This window comes from Salvia splendens, chromosome 4 (genome assembly GCF_004379255.2).
Source record: "Salvia splendens isolate huo1 chromosome 4, SspV2, whole genome shotgun sequence".
Lineage (NCBI taxonomy): Eukaryota > Viridiplantae > Streptophyta > Magnoliopsida > Lamiales > Lamiaceae > Salvia > Salvia splendens.
Window position 1 is genome coordinate 5,431,870 of NC_056035.1, and position 14,957 is coordinate 5,446,826.

Below are 14,957 nucleotides of genomic sequence, written 5' to 3' on the forward strand. Positions count from 1 at the left end.
ATCATCGGTATAGGACAAGTCATGGCACGTGATTATCTCCCAACAACCATCATTGACCTAATCTCCATGCCCCCCCCATCAATTCATCCTTATATTTATATCTCCACAAATAAGATTTAGCAACTTCTCCTTGAAAATCGCACTAGTAGTTTTAGGCCGAAAAAGGTAACAATCGAATGAAGAAATTGAACTAGCTAGAGTTTTTATGTTTGTAGTGTTATCATCATTTTTTGATGATATCCACACACACATAATGTAAACAATAGTAGCAAATATAATTAAATTAGGATTTGTATTTCTCCATTAGTGAATGAATAGTGAAACTGTATATGAAAGCAAAATATTGTTTTTTTTTCTCAAGGTTTCTAATTAATTACTGTATTTCACATGATGGCGCCATATTCCTAATCAAGATAATAATCTCACTTGTCGTTCAAATTATGAATTTGTGGATAAGATTGTGCCATCAATTAATAGTACTGTTTCCTTCAAGTGTGTGTCTTGACATAGGTTATATGACACTAAATATTTAAATGATAAGAAGAATATGGAGCAACGAATTATTGATATAATGGAGATATCATCAAGCACCGTCAAGAAAATGTTCTTAATTTAAATGCCTCATTGATATCTAATGAAATATTAGTAACATATATATTGTGATGAATACCAACTATCGAATCAGAAAATGAGGCCATTAACTAACGACGACTATAGTTAATTTAAAAGCAAGATATTCAGTTTAACAATCAAATCTAGACAATTAAGTTGGTGAGTGTCCTAATTATTTGTCTTCTACGTGCCATGAAATCATGGATTATTATGTTGAACGAGTGTGATTAGAGTAGCTTATAATGTTAGGAGCTTGATCATGACTAACTGTCGTGTAATCATCTTTAGTTAGTCTACAAATATCTCATTAATAATTAATGTCTTAATCTCCAGCCCACGGCCCCCCTCAATATGCATGATTTCATACTAATATTCATGTCTTATGTGATGTGTAAATATGATTAATTAATATAATGGGCCAAATAATCCAAAAAGAAAAAAAAGGGAAAACAAGAGTGCATTCGTGACACCAGAACAATCAGGAATATATTTCAAAGCCATTAAATCATCTCAACTATATAGTTAACAGAGAGTTAGAAGTGACAATGATTGCATTTAGGGATGCCAATCGGGGTCAGCCCACCGGGGTTTCGGGCCAACCTTATTCGGGTTGCGGGTCAATCGGGTGCGGGCTAATCGGGTTGTGATTTTTCCGGGTTATAAAAGTTCAACCCTAACACTAAAAACTCGGGTTTCGGGCTAGCCCATCGGGTTAATCGGGTTGCTACCGATAAAATTAACATGCGATCAATCCAATAAATAATGATGAAAATTAGTTATATTTATAAAATGTAAAATATTTAATTATGATAAATTTGAGATATATGCTTAAACTCAAACATAAATATGATCAAATACTAATATTTGAGATTTATGCAAAATAAAACATAAACATCAAGAAATTTTAAAGCATGCTTAGAAATTTAAATATATTTTTTAGAGAATTTGAAGTTTCTAATTCATTTATCTATTATTATATTAATAAAAAATTAATATATAATTTATAGTATATTTAATATATAAAATGGAAAGTTATTTTTTCAGTAATCTATATTATAAAATAATCAATGAAGTGTCGAATTAGAGTCAAACAAATAGAACAATAGAAATTTTATCGGGTTTCTGGGCCAACCCATCGGGTTTTCGGGTCTGGCCCTAACGGGTTGCGGGTTAATCGGGTGCGGGCTGATCGGGCTGTAATTTTATCGGGCTGAAAATTTTCAGCCCTAACCCTATAAATTTGGCGGGTTATTCGGGCCAGCCCACGGGTTACGGGCGCTAAATTGACATCCCTAATTGCATTTATGGGATAATGGTTTGATATTAATTAGTAAACATTTATTTTTCTCAGGCTTAGTTCCTGGCTTAAAATGTAGGGTCCAGTCCAGTTCATTGTCTGTTTGTAGATTAATTGAATGATAAAGGGCAATGCACGTGGAGTCTGAATCAAGAAACTGTCAATCCCACATTTGTAAATGCCTTATATCATAAATTTCAAATAAAAGTACACTTGAATTCAAACTTTTATTTCTGAGTTTTAGTTTTCACCCCCTCTGTATATATATCGTACTACCCTCACCTGTTTCCAGATGATCATACAAATATGTTTCACTACCTTAGTTTCGCCTTCACTTTTTACTGCATGCATATATATACAGTAAAGATTGAAAATTTATAGTAAGAAAAAGCAAAAAAAGATACTCCAGTATTTGAATAAAGAAAAGATAGGTTAATTTGGCCTAGCCCACCACCCATATAATTCCCACTCATTATGTTTGTTGCTTAAAGCTTGCCCTCTCTCTCTCTCTCATTCTTTCATCACTCCCCTTATCTCTTCATTCCCTTTTTCTTCTCTCTCCTAATATCTTCCAAAAAAAAAAGAAAGGAGAGTCCCACAAAATGAGGGTCATGTACTAGAGTAGCCTAACATATTATATTTGTTCATCATGAATGGCGGCAACGGAAACCCTATGCAAAAACCTAATTTCCCTTTACAACTCTTAGAGAAACGAGACGACTATGATCATCAGCAGCAGCAACAACATCAGCAATCGACCGACACATCGCTCGTCGCGATATCAAAATCCACCGAGAAGAAGCTTCCGCCGAAACGAGCTTCGACCAAGGATCGACACACGAAGGTCGACGGCCGCGGGCGTCGGATTAGAATGCCTGCCACGTGCGCAGCTAGGGTTTTCCAGCTCACCAAGGAATTAGGTCACAAATCGGATGGCGAGACGATTGAGTGGCTGCTGCAGCAGGCGGAGCCGTCGGTGATCGCCGCCACCGGCACTGGAACGATTCCGGCGAATTTCACCTCGCTGAATATATCGGTGAGAAGCTCCGGCTCGACGTTCTCGGCGCCGTCGCATTTGAGCTTGAGCAACGGCGCTTATTTTGGGCAGAATTTTGGGGATTCTTCGCAGAGGAGGATTTTCTTCCATGGAGGCGGATTGTCTTCGTCGGAAAATGCGGCGAGCTTTCTCAATAAGCAGGAATCGCGCGACGGAGAGGGGAGCGCGGAGCGGAAGAGGGCGTCGGAAGAGGATCTGCGCTCGGCGGTGCAAAATCAGATGGGGAATTACATGATGCAGTCTAGCTCGGGGACAATTCCGGCGAGCCAGGGCCAGATCCCGGCGTCGGCTTTTCTCAATTCCACAAATTCCGGCAGCGAATCTCTGTGGAGTTTTCCGTCGATTGCGAATTCCGGCGTGTATAGAGGGAGTGCGGCGGTGGCAAGCAGTGGGCTGCATTTTATGAATTTTCCGACGGCAATGTCGCTCTTGCCGGCGCATGGAGGTGGAGGTGGAGCGGTTGGTGAAGGGAATTTAGGCATGCTGGCGGCGCTTAATGCGTATAGGTATATGCCTGGCGGCGGAGGAATGGAGGCTCAGGGAAACGGCTACGACGGCGCCGCTGATGACCGGCATATTGCAAGCAGTAATCACACTTGAACGGATTTCATCAAATTTGAATCTATATATATAAATGTGTGCGTTATATATTTACATATATAATGAATGGTTAGTTTGAGAAATTAGCTTAGTTCTATTAGGGTTTGTTTGCTCATCCTCTTCTTCTTATATTTTGCAATTTGATTGCGTGAATATCGAGTTTGATTTGTTTGCTTTTTTTACTCTACTAGTTTGGGAAAAAAACCTTCAATTTCTCAAGATTATTAACATTGACCAAAACTAGTATTATATTTGGGAAAGATCTTCATCTGTGGACCTGCAGATACTAATAGGAATAGGCATGAACCATGTTTTGAGCCCTACTTACTAATAACAAAATATTAAAATAAATTCATACTTTTATTGCAAATAATTCAACATGGGTCATTGGTAAATTAGTTAAATAACTGTGTACGTAGTGAAATAGTGCAATTGCAAGACAAAATGCATTAAATATAATTCGCAAATTTGATCAGAAATAACATGTGATATATGCACTATGTAGGGCTCTTGGAAGACTGCATCCCCCACCTACTGCCTATGATTGTTGCCAAATAAAAATCCAGTATGAAGCATGAAATTTTTTCTTATAGGTCCATCATCCAAATATTCCAAAAGTTACACTTAAATTAATTAAATATGGCACCGGTATCACCCAACTAAAATCACCGCATCATTAAAATTTATTTTGCCTTATCTATATATTCCCTGTATCAAACAACTCCTTAAAAGGCCAGACTCAGATGCGATATATGGTAATGAAATTACTAGTGGCTATATATTAAACCAACCCTATGGTGATATTATTGTTGTAATGAACATGTACAACTCTTATGATCACAGAAATATCTGAATTAGAAGAGAAAATATTGAATGCATAAAGTAGTGGGATAAGGAGCCCACAGAGGTATGAGAAATTCCCCAAAACTGAGGCTTATTTAGTTACAGTAGACTCCGAATTTCAAATTTATTTCTCCACTTTCTGATACAACAAGGCTGCACCCCCCATTAGAGGGGGGTCGCCCCATAATCTGGACCGTTCATTTAAGTCCTGAATCATGATGATGATGATCTTCTAAATAATCAATTTCTGTTTTCTTTCTTTTTTGCTGCTCCCATTTATTTTCTCAGTTTTCTTAGAAGCATCTTTTCTCCACTTATTTAGTAGTAGTATATAGTATGTGAGCGTACGCTTTTTTGGCTTCTTTGACTATATATGTATGCTGTCTCCATTTTGCCCTTTTAGCTGTAAAATTTTCTATCACCGCCGACATCAATAGGCGGCGCCGGCAGCGGAATCCGGTGTACGTCAACCATGAAGATATACAATTTTATCTCTTTTTTTTATGAAATCGTATTTTTTTTTTGGTAAATTGAATTATGAATCGAATATTATGTCGAGTCACGGAAAAGAAGAAAATGATATACTACTACTATATAATGTTGATGTGATTTCTCATGGAATACAAGTACAAGTTAATTAATGTAATAATTTGTCTATTTTTTTCTGCATGACATAAGTCGTGGCAACACCACTCACCTAAAAAAATGGATAATCTACTACTACAAGATAAAAATAAAGTTAATACGAGAAAAAGAGTATATATATATACCTAATGCTGGCGGCAATGGATAAGCATCAAGGGTATTAAATCCAGCCGGTTGTATATATCTATTTTTGTTAATTTATTACATAAAACACAGATTTTTAAATATTATTAATATTATTATGTCATAGTAATTAATATATTTGAATCTAAAACCTTTGGCATAAGATTTTAATTACTCCAGAATTGGGTCAAAATCTATATTCCAATTAGTTGTATCTGTTATTAATGAGTTCTAACGTCAGTCAAATATGAGTACAATTTGACGGGTGTGTGATTATTTTCACAAATTTATTATGGACATCAATGTACACACGCAAATAACAAATAATATTCTAGGTACATAATGCCCTTAATTTTTTTATTTAACCGAACCGGTTTTGTTTAAACCGGTTTATTATTAATTATATTGTTTCCTTACTAAATTAACCTTATTATATTTTACATTCTAAAAAACAGTAATCTTAATATTTAAGTATATCATCAAATTAATTCACCATATCTAATACTCCTACTCCATCGGTTAACTCTATCGATTAACTCTAGCTCATCAAGTTAAATCTCCATATATAATACTCATATTCCATCAATTAAATCTATCTCATCAAATTATATCTCCATATCAAATACTCCAATTCCTACTCCTCTATCGATTAAAATAATAAATGTCTTTTCAATTAAAACTCATTATTTCTTTCAAACGAATGTTTCTATTATTCTTTATATTCGAACTTTCTTAATGTTTATCATAATTGATAACTTCCAATTTACTAATAATTCTTTTTTTATTCTTATAGTATAATTTAGTCAGGCAAAAAATTTATTTTTCTTTTTAATTGAATTACAAAAAAAATAGTGTTCTACAATTCTTTTTGAGAAAATGAGAATAAGAATATGAACAATTATAAGACTTATAATTTAAAGATTGATAACGAATAACTTATGCATCGTTTTTTTCGTTGAGAACACACAGTCACACGGATGCTGGATCTCGTTATCCGGAAAAATAAATAACATGAATCGCTTCATTCTTTTGATGGGGTGTTTTTAGACTATTTTTGTGAAATCGGGACTTCTAATCGTGAACGGACCAAAATAGCAAGTTGAGACTCTACTTACTATTTTTATTGTAATTTGGTGGGAATAATCAAAATTAAAATTAAATGGGCTATTATTTTGTTTGTATATTTTATATATATATATATTATATTTATTTATCTTTTTTTTATCTACATTCAATCTTATTGTATTTGTACCAAAATAAATATTTAAAATATTTATGAGATCTAAGCATTTACTACTTTACTTATATAACTTTAGTAGTTTTATTTTTAATTAAAATTAACTTTGTTGATATTTTATGCAGTATATTTTATTTATTTTAAAAAACTTAGTTAAAACAAGATAATAGATGAAATCATTATAATTTAATATATATAATTTATATATATAATCGTTATTATTTAAATTCTATATATATTTTTTTGATGAATAACGTGCATGTGCAACCTAAACTATATGTTAAGTATTTGATTCAGCTTGGATATCCTAACTTTTGCTTCCGACGTATAGATGTGGATTGATCTTGTTGATATAATACTTTGTTTTTAGTTATTCCCCTTATTCATCCTAGTTTTAGTTTAGTTTTGATAGTATGGTGTTTCCCAACCCTGTGGGGCTTCCAATTTATTGTTTCTTATCTATCTTTGGATCCAAGTCACTTTTGGGCTTGGGTCATGTTTTGGAACGATATATTTTACTTATATTCACGAGTTGGGGGTCTGTCTAAACCTTCCAATCCCCATTGGGTGTTTTTTTATTAAAAAAAACTAATACTATGTTTTTTTATTTATTTAAGATATGTGCAAACTAAATGTGTATTTGTAGTTCACTTTATACTTAAAATATGTATTTAAGGTATGTGCAACCTTATTATATGTTTAATTATTTTATTTTTATTGCATTTCTTTGATGAAATTTTTAAATATATTTGATTTTAGTGTTATCAACTGTATTGTAGTTGAATTTTAGTTGTTAAGATTAATAAATACTAGTGCTACTTAAATATTAAAGTTATAAATATTGAATTCCTCCTCCCTTTAGAAGGATCCATAATAGAAACTAGATATACATGCGAAGATTGTAATTAGTAACGTTGACGTCGATAAACCATAATTAAATTCAATGTTGATGAGAATGAAAAGAATCAAATAATCGATTTTTTTTAAATAAAGAGAATAATTTCTAAATTAAATTTACTTAATTTTTTTTTACTTTTTAATACATTTACGTTTGTCGGGGAGGAGCTGGAGTGTCGACGGCGAGCGCCGATATCCATGTTATCAATTTGGATTATTTATGTTTTATTTCATTTTGGTTTAAGTTTATTTTCTAGTTTTGGTTTAAGTTTAGTTTCTAGTTTTAGTTTAAGTTTAGTTTCTAGTTTTAGTTTAAGTTTAGTTTCTATTCTAGTTTTATATTCTTTTGTTAATTTTTATTTGATTATTTTAATGAGTCTTTTTTCTTATGAATAAAATTAACTCTCGTGTACATTTCAGTAATGAGTTAATTATAAGGAACTATAATTAATTAATATTTCATGTACTTCAACAAGAATATATCTGCGTTACAATTCATACGGGCAAAAGTAATTCAATACTAAAAAAATGGTAATTCAAGTAATTTACACTTCATAATCTTAATTAATATTGTAATCTTCATGATTAATGATATTGAAGGCAGCACACACCGACGTTGTATGTATGTATTTTAACGGGTTGTTACAATAAAAAGCAATGTTTTAAAATTATATTTATAAATATTAGTATAATAGAATATATTTACTTATTTAACATTATCAAAGTTCACAGATAAATATCTAACTAACTATGCAAATATTTCGAAACAATAAAAAATACGAAGTGAAATAGTTCAACAATAAGTAATATTATAAACAAATTAATTAGTTCGAATATACAATATTTGATGTGAGAGTAAAACAGAAATAGAAACTACTAGTAGAAAATATATGGAATATTGAGAGATAGATACAATACACAATTCTAGGAAAAAATTGTGGAGGACAGAGATAACTGCATAACGTTTCTATCAAAATTGTGGAAGGGAGAGGAGAGAGAGAAATGGGCGTGTTAGTATTTGTTATAAAAGGATAAATGCGTAATATACTAATTTATTTAAACGTAATTAAACTTTGTGAACCGGTTTTAAATGTGAATTATGTCAAATATCCAATTATGTATGTAGAAATTATGTACGTTTATCACTACTCATAATAATATATATTTATATATTCGTTTTCCGATGTACACAAAACTAAATTGATATTTTTTGTTTGAAAATTTTGTCGAGTACGATTTAGCCTTTTGCTTGGCACAGGAAATGTGGAAAAGTGACACATTTTGCTTGGTCTGCGTAAATTAGGAGGTTATTAGAAGGAAGAGAAGCGCTAATTAAGGAACATTACGAATATAATAATATATTTTTTTGCTTTAGGGAACAAAATTGTTCCTCGCAGGGGAAGCACAAATCTCTCTCATGCTGTGTAACACACATTTGTTTGACTTTACCTCATTTTAGGGCTCGTAGATAGTTCATCCTAGTATTTTAAAATGGATTTAATCATCATCCCATATATTTCGCCTTCAAATTTAAAAACCCAACAATTATAGATGTTATCAAAGTCGTTAACTAATTTCCGCAGGAGACCCAATAATCGGACCAATTTGCTTAACAAAAATTCCTAATTTTGTGACGCTATCACTCACTAAATAAAATTGAACTACAAAAATCATTCATTGTAATTTGCTAGACATTCCCTTTTTTTTGGACACCCAAAAATAATTTAAAATACTACTATTATACTATATTGGTAGGGTCCTCTCCTAACCCGTTTGCCCGCAATGAGTTAAGTAGCTTCTTCTTTAGTTGAATATTAATCATGATCTCCAAGATAAAGCAATTATATTATCTTTGTTTTTTTTTTCCTACTTTACATTATCTTTTGTGTTTTGTTAAGAGCATATTTTGGCCTCTTCCTCCTTCGCGATACATCCATAGTGATCAGTTAGATAAATAATTCTATTACTATAAATCATGATTTGAATTGCAAAAGAATGCTGGGATACCTTACTAATTAATGATGGCATTTTTCGGTCCAATATTTTTTAAATCTGAGGAATGGGAAGGGGTCCAATTTGAACTCTAAGCCAATAGATTAATAATTTATTAACATAGTTGTTATTTTAATTACCTACAATTAAAGCCCGTTTCTTTTAATTTTATTTACCAAATTTAGAAGTTCCTTTGTTCTATGCGTCATACATTAGCTTGGTATGAATTTTAAAAAATATAAAGAAATATAAGTGAAAAAGTTAGTGAATTGTAAGTTAGATTCATATATTTTAATTTTATAATTAAATATGAATGAAAATAAGTATATATTTTAATTTTATAATTAACTATGAATGAAAATAAGTACATATAGAATGTGAGACTCATTTTACTAAAAATTAGTAATAGTAAAATGAGAAATTTATGAGATGGAAGTAGTTAATGCTATTAGTATACATCGTTGAGCATTTTGCCCAATTTAACTGCTTTCCACGAATGTTTTATATTCTTCTATGAATATGCAAATAGTTATGCATGACAAAAAAAAATTCTCTATTAACTTAACGATGTGATAAATTAGTAAGGAATATTGTATCTCAGAATAAATATGAATTGTATTTGGTTCATAAGATTGAATTTCACAACTCGATCCTATAATCATATGATAACTAGTCATAAGTACTCCTTTAATTTAAGTAGTCTTACAATTTAATCATAAATGATCTATAATAGGATAATTAGCTATGATAATCGAACTAACACTTAGGGTTCGTTTGATTAGATGAGTAGCAAATACAAATTTTTGAAGGGTTGTGTTGCTAACTTAATGTTTGTGGTAGTGTATATTATGCATAATGGAGTTTGGTTCGTTGAGTTGTGTTGGAACATGTGGGCAACATCAGTGTTTGGTTGGATTAGTTGGAAGCATGTTTTATTGGTTTGCATGACATATTTATCCCTAACACATTACATTAATTTCCAATTTGCCCTTTATCAAAAGTAGCATTTATAATTTGGATCTACCCCAAATTTTTCACTACCGCCTTCTCTAAAATCTGCTTAGCAGTCCCGCCAAAAGGAGACGCCCAACACCTCTTGGCCGGCAAATAATTACCGTCGAGCACAAGCCGACGTCTTTGACTGGGCACACGACCAAGGTAAATTTGCTTACTAATTCTCGTTGCATTTTTGTATTGCTTAATCAGTCATCGTCGGCTCCAGCGTATGTTCATAAATCGTCACGCCTTCCAAAGTCGTTTATGATTCATTGTCGACTGGTGCTAATTGAAATGTCATCGAAAACCGCATCAGGAATTGGATGGCAAAAGTCGAATGGGGTGGCCTGCACATCGGGAGATGTTTAGGAATCGAGGAACAGGTTGCCATGTTTTAGCTGCTTTTGTGGTAATGTATGACTATGATCTGAATTAGGACATTTGGATGGCTAAGTCCATTGATATTTTGGCGAAATGTATGAAACTTAATTGTATGTAATGTATGACTTGTCAAATCATTTTTAATCGAAGTTTAGGATGAAAAAAGCTATTTATCCGCTTAGATTATCATTTTATAAGGTAAAAGTATCATTTTATTAAACAAAAATGTCATTTTATACACCAAAAATACATATCATTCTATCGGCTGAAAGTATCATTCTATCGGCTGAAAGTATCATTTTATAGGCTGAAAGTATCATTCTATCGGGCAAAAGTATCATTTTATCAGTTTTATGTCATTTTGTCACGTTAAAGTATCATTTTTCAGCTTATATGCAATTTCTCCAGCTAAACTATCATTTTTATAAGCTAACTGTCATTTTATCCGCTTAGATTATCATTTTATAAGGTAAAAGTATCATTTTATTAAACAAAAATGTCATTTTATACACCAAAAATACCTATCATTCTATCAGCTGAAAGTATCATTCTATCGGCTGAAAGTATCATTCTATAGGCTGAAAGTATCATTCTATCGGGCAAAAGTATCATTTTATCAGTTTTATGTCATTTTGTCACGTTAAAGTATCATTTTTCAGCTTATATGCAATTTCTCCAGCTAAACTATCATTTTTATAAGCTAATTGTCATTTTATCCGCTTAGATTATCATTTTATAAGGTAAAAGTATCATTTTATTAAACAAAAATGTCATTTTATACACAAAAACTACCTATTATTCTATCGGCTGAAAGTATCATTCTATCGGCTGAAAGTATCATTCTATCAGGCAAAAGTATCATTTTATCAGTTTTATGTCATTTTGTCACGTTAAAGTATCATTTTTCAGCTTATATGCAATTTCTTTCAGCTTATAATATTTTGTGTTAGTTGTAGTTTTAGTTTATTTTATTATTTAATTTGATTAGCCGTGAGTTTAGATATGAAAACTGAAAAATTATTCATTTTATGTACAAATCACAAATAGACATCAAAAACGGGAATAACATAATAGAATTTAGTAACAATCCTAATTACAATTGAACTGTAGAACCTGCACCAAATAAAACACCATATAATTCAAATCTAATCTCATTTGCATGTCTAATCAAATTGGGGGTCATTCATAGATGTTGCAGACAACAACCATCTACCCACGACGGAGAGCGTCGAGCTCGAATGTCTACGCAACAACAAAAATGGTTGGATTTACTGACCTGTATGGAGTTTTCTTTGCAGCTATGGCGTATTTGCTGCGTTTTTGCAGTGGCCTTCGAGCAACAATGAGGATGGAGAGAGAAGGTAAAAGGGGAAGAATAGGGGGAGTCTTTTTCAAACAATGAAACTCTGTCTCACTAAACCTTCTTTTTTGGGGGTTAGAGTTACCAATTGAATATGGGTAGCTAACATTAATTTCAAACGGGCCGTGTTTTTTCAAACGAGCTTGATAAAAAACAACAAATGCAAACAAACGATGGTTAGAAAGGTCCACGTCAGCATTTTCCATCCTTTTCCTACTCTACTCATCTAATCAAACGAGCCCTTACAAAATAAATTTTCAGAAAATGAAGAAGTCCAACATAAGTCTTTTGTAGTGTCCATTAAGTCTAAGTTTCGGTGCCTCTTTCTTGGCTAAGCATAAGATTCTCTCCATCATCAATTTGGCTCCCACATTTTCTTCACCTTTTTGTGCAGTTTCAAAGTCCACTTTTTCAAATTTGGATATTGTTTCCTTTTTTCTTCTTATCCATGTGATGGGGTACGTACTAAACAAGCCCAATAGCAGTGACGGCCCATCAGCCCAAAGACCAAGGAAGAGTATCAGTTCGGCATTACCAAAGAGTTCGGCCCTAGCCTACAGCTCGGTAAAAGCCGACCAATCAGTTCGGCATTACCAAAGAGTTCAGCCCCAGCCTACAGCTCGGTAAAAGCCGACCAATCAAGCTCTACTCTCAGATCGGCAAAAGCTGCTCGGCAATAGTTCAGCAGTTCGGTCTCAGTTTTCGACCGAACTGGGAGATAGTGGACTCATGCAGAACCTCCACGACCTCCACTACACGATCTATTTAGTGGTGGACCCATGCAAGATCTCATGACCTCCACGACATCCACGATCTAATTAGTGATGATGTAAGCCACGACCTAATTAGTGATGATGTAAGCCACGACCTAGTTAGTGGTGATGCAAGCCACGATCTTAGTTCAATGTATAAATAGAACTTAGATCAGATAGGAGAGGAGGCTCTCGAGAGATCAAATATCAAATAGCAAGTCTGTATTGTAAGCTGTAGAAAACAGATCAAGCAATACAACTCTGCCCTCTTTTCTTCCCGTGGACGTAGATTTACCTCAGTAAATCGAACCACGTAAATCTCTGTGTCGTGATCTGTATTTTCCTGCATTCATCACCATAAAAAATTCGCCCAACCATCACCATGCAAGTACTAAACTAGTTAAACATGTGAACCTAACAAGTAACAACACAAAAATTAGGAGATCAAATAAAAAGTTTTAAGACAAAGTGCTAAACTAAATTATATATCATGCGAAAATGTTTAACAAAAATTTAAAGAGAGAGAGAGAGAGAAATTTGCATTTGGATTATAACAATTTCCCTCCTTTCACACTTGAAAACTTTAGTTTGCAGAAAACACGCATAAATGATTGCAATTACACACCTTTTCTTGTGTTTTACTGCCCCATACACTCAGCCACTCACTTGAGAGTTGCTACACTTATTCTTTCTACAATATCACAAACTAATTCAACAAGAAATTAATCTCAAACATGGGCTCTGGAGACATTCTCTTCACTGTTGTGGCAAAGAACATTGATGTTCTTGCTATGTAAGTATCACTTTTCTTTCACAACAAACCTATATTTTTCTCTTTATCTTACAATCTAATAATCGTGGTGCGATCTCATCAGGCCTCTGGTTTCTCTCGTTTATCCTCTGTAAGTCACATTTCCCTTTCAAAATTAGTCCGTGAAAACACACTTTACTTTTTAAACCATTGAATTAGAAAAATATCGCTACAAAAATATCAAAATAGGTGTTTATTTTTCAATTTTGGCCCTGAGCCCTATAAATATTTGGCAGGTATTGTTCGGTGAAGGCCATCGAGACTAAATCGCGCATAGACGGTCAGCAATGGCTGACATGTTGGGTGCTCTACTCTCTCATCACCTTATTCGAGCTCACATTCTCTAAACTCATCGAGTGGTAAATTCATAGTAAAACATAATGATCAAACATTTCTATATATCCAACTTATTTTAATAGAACTAATATATATATCTATAAATATAAGGATGTGATCGATCAAAATGTGGTACGTCCCAAGAAAAAAAGGATGTTTTTAGCAAGCCAGATGATGTTTTGTCAACTGCTGAAAAATATATTCAAGAAAATGGACCTGAGGCGTTTGAAAGGCTCATTGCTAGGGTAATTACTTTTTTATTTCTTAAATTGGCTGTTGATTTAATAATCTGCAGAATTATTTAGTTACTTGGAGTATTTTTGGAGTAGGCTGATAGAGAAGCGAGGAGCAGCTACTCGATCTTCCGTGATGATTATGAATATTAATGAGTTGATTTTATTAATTAAGCTTTTTTTAATCTAATGTGGCTGTTAAGTTTGGATTTTGATTAACCTAATTCTGACCGTTGTAATTTGTTGTGTGTGAACTGTGTTTTTTCGCACCTTTTGATTGGTTTGGTCACTTGGAGGTTTTTACATAATTTTGAGTTGTTGCATCATGTATGTTTGTGTTAATTTACTGGAAGTGTTTAATTATGTTGTTTGTTAATGTGATTTGGAGAGCTGGAGTTTAGAAACTCAACAAGGAATTGGAATTTAGGAATTCCAGTTTATGTTTTAGTTTAATTTAATTTTATAATTAAATATGACTGATTATTCTCAGTTATGACATATAATAATTAATTTATATTATTGGATTTTAGTTTGTTAATTAATACTCTCGATCAACAAAATAGACAAATAGTCCTAGGAAGGGGGAACACTGAATTAAAGAAAAGCAGGAGAGGATAATGTAAATAGGATAAGACAATTTTTTTGTGAACGTCCAAAATTCTCGCTAACTCTTCTCTATAATCGAATAGGCAACTATAATTAAGACTTTTTTTTTGTGAATAGATAGATGGAGTGTTTAATTATTGATGTTCAATTCATGATATTACTGTAATGTAAATGTTAAT

The 14,957-nt window shown here is 32.7% G+C and overlaps 1 protein-coding gene and 1 pseudogene across 1 annotated transcript; both read left to right on the plus strand.

Annotated features, from left to right (window-relative positions):
• Positions 1 to 2,271: 2,271 nt before the first annotated feature.
• LOC121801479 (transcription factor TCP15-like) lies at positions 2,272 to 3,719 on the plus strand. The gene has a single exon (XM_042200977.1). It carries the CDS (start codon positions 2,559 to 2,561, stop codon positions 3,564 to 3,566), a length of 1,008 nt encoding a protein of 335 aa, XP_042056911.1. The 5' UTR covers positions 2,272 to 2,558; the 3' UTR covers positions 3,567 to 3,719.
• Positions 3,720 to 13,363: 9,644 nt separating this feature from the next.
• LOC121800269 lies at positions 13,364 to 14,475 on the plus strand (annotated as a pseudogene).
• Positions 14,476 to 14,957: the final 482 nt, after the last annotated feature.